The following is a 1,708-nucleotide window of genomic DNA, read 5'->3' as shown; positions in this document are numbered from 1 at the left end:
CCCCCCCCCCAAGTGCTCGCCAAGGACGAATGGCTAGATGGGCTAACTTTTCTCGAGCGCTGCTTCTAAACCGTGCTTTACACAGTTTTTTTTGGGAATGACGACTTGAAGACGGTGTATGAGCTGGCGGATCGTTTCGAATCCGTCAGTCCTCGTAATTTGTTTCAAACGTTTATCTGGAAGGTCCTATGTAGGATTTTGCTCTTTAAATTGCGCCATGATTTTGCTAATCCCCAGGATGGTCAAGTCTGACGTCTCTTTCATAGTGATATCACGACAAGCTCTTCTGCAGGATTGACGCGTTCCATTGCAAATATTTCCTGGACGCGTGTGGTTACAAAGAAACATGGGCCGACCGGGTACACGTTTCGTGATTTAGGCCTTCAGGCTTGAAGTCAAGGTCAAGTTGAGGTAAGCTGATGAATAAGTGTGTTGTTGGGCGTTCTTCAAGCGACGGGCTCGCTACATTTGAAGCGTCCATTAGAATGTCAAGTGGCATTGTCGTGGAATGCCGCCGATCTGGAAACTTGTTTAATGGCAGCTAATGGTGGACAATGGTGTGAAATGACACAAATCTGTCTACTATTACGTAGGCGAGATTACTATCGCTCCGGCTTGGAATGATCTTCATGACAACATGATGGGACAAGGAAATTGCAGTTGCGGTCATTATATCGGTCTTTACAACGTACCGCTATATCATGACTGCTGACCAAGTCCGAGTCTGTCAAGTCATCCTCCACTCATCTCCCTGCTTCTTTACGGGAATACTAAACACAGCATCCATCCCATGCTTTTCTTCTCGATACACTGGTGTTCCGATAGAATCCATCTCGATGAACTCACGTACCTTCGGCTCCAATTGCCAAAGCTTTTTCATTTGCTCGATCTTTCGGACACGGTATAGCGAACGTGTCAGTTCCTCTCTAGTACGCCAAGCTTCGAGTTCTTCCTGTGATGATGGTGGTGGAGGGGCAGCGCACAGAGGATCAATGCCCCACCTTGTTCGAAGTCGGTGTATATGAGGTGAGTTGATATATTTCCAGTACTACAAGTTGGCTGGCTTACTCTGCATGCAGCTGTGCACGGAGGTCCGATGCAGAGACGCCGACCTTCCGTGCAGCCGCCAGAAGGCGCATGTACATAAAGAAGAGTGCCTTCGCGTCGTGCTCACGCAAGACACGGGGAATCATTGCCTTCGGAGGGCGCAGCCACCGTTAGATCAAGTAGTCAAACTCGATTGTGAAGAGGACTCACGTCGAACGTTATGCCCATGTCGGCATTGGGTGTGAATCCCCAATCAACATTACCTCTCCCATAAATCCTGTAGATACGATCGGAATTCTGATTGTAGTCCAACTGGTGCAGAAGAGCATTTGAGAGCCCCGGATGCGGTTTGACGAATGACATTAAAGTATATCCTGTCGGTGCTCATCTTTTTCCAGTCGAATGGTTCGAGATGATCTCCGAGTATAAAAGGCTGTAATGGCCGCAAAGTCTCGAAGGAAGCCTCTAGGGACACAGACCAGTCGGGGATAGGGGGAGAGGGCCCATCTGAGAGTCCTAGAACAACGTCCATTCGAACAGTTTCGAGCCCATGGGCCCGCATAACTTGTTTCAGTCACTTCTCGGACAACATCCACGAAGGATTTTGTTCCTTGAGCTGCGTCAGCACTTTGGCTACCTGAAGTGACAGCTGCGCCAGCCG

The 1,708-nt window shown here is 49.0% G+C and overlaps 1 protein-coding gene across 1 annotated transcript; it reads right to left on the bottom strand.

Moving 5' to 3' along the window:
* Nucleotides 1-375: 375 nt before the first annotated feature.
* FIBRA_07842 (uncharacterized protein) lies at nucleotides 376-1,410 on the bottom strand (the record flags this gene model as incomplete). The annotated part of the gene is made up of 4 exons (XM_012329506.1): nucleotides 376-462; nucleotides 851-1,001; nucleotides 1,069-1,196; nucleotides 1,258-1,410. The coding sequence occupies 4 exons, from the start codon at nucleotides 1,408-1,410 to the stop codon at nucleotides 376-378; spliced, it is 519 nt and encodes a 172-aa protein (XP_012184896.1).
* Between the last annotated feature and the right edge of the window lie 298 nt (nucleotides 1,411-1,708).

The sequence above is a fragment of the Fibroporia radiculosa genome, assembly GCF_000313525.1.
Source record: "Fibroporia radiculosa TFFH 294 genomic supercontigs, scaffold17084, whole genome shotgun sequence".
Lineage (NCBI taxonomy): Eukaryota > Fungi > Basidiomycota > Agaricomycetes > Polyporales > Fibroporiaceae > Fibroporia > Fibroporia radiculosa.
The sequence above is the reverse complement of the archived record's forward strand: the minus strand, read 5'-3'. Positions and strand labels throughout refer to the sequence as shown.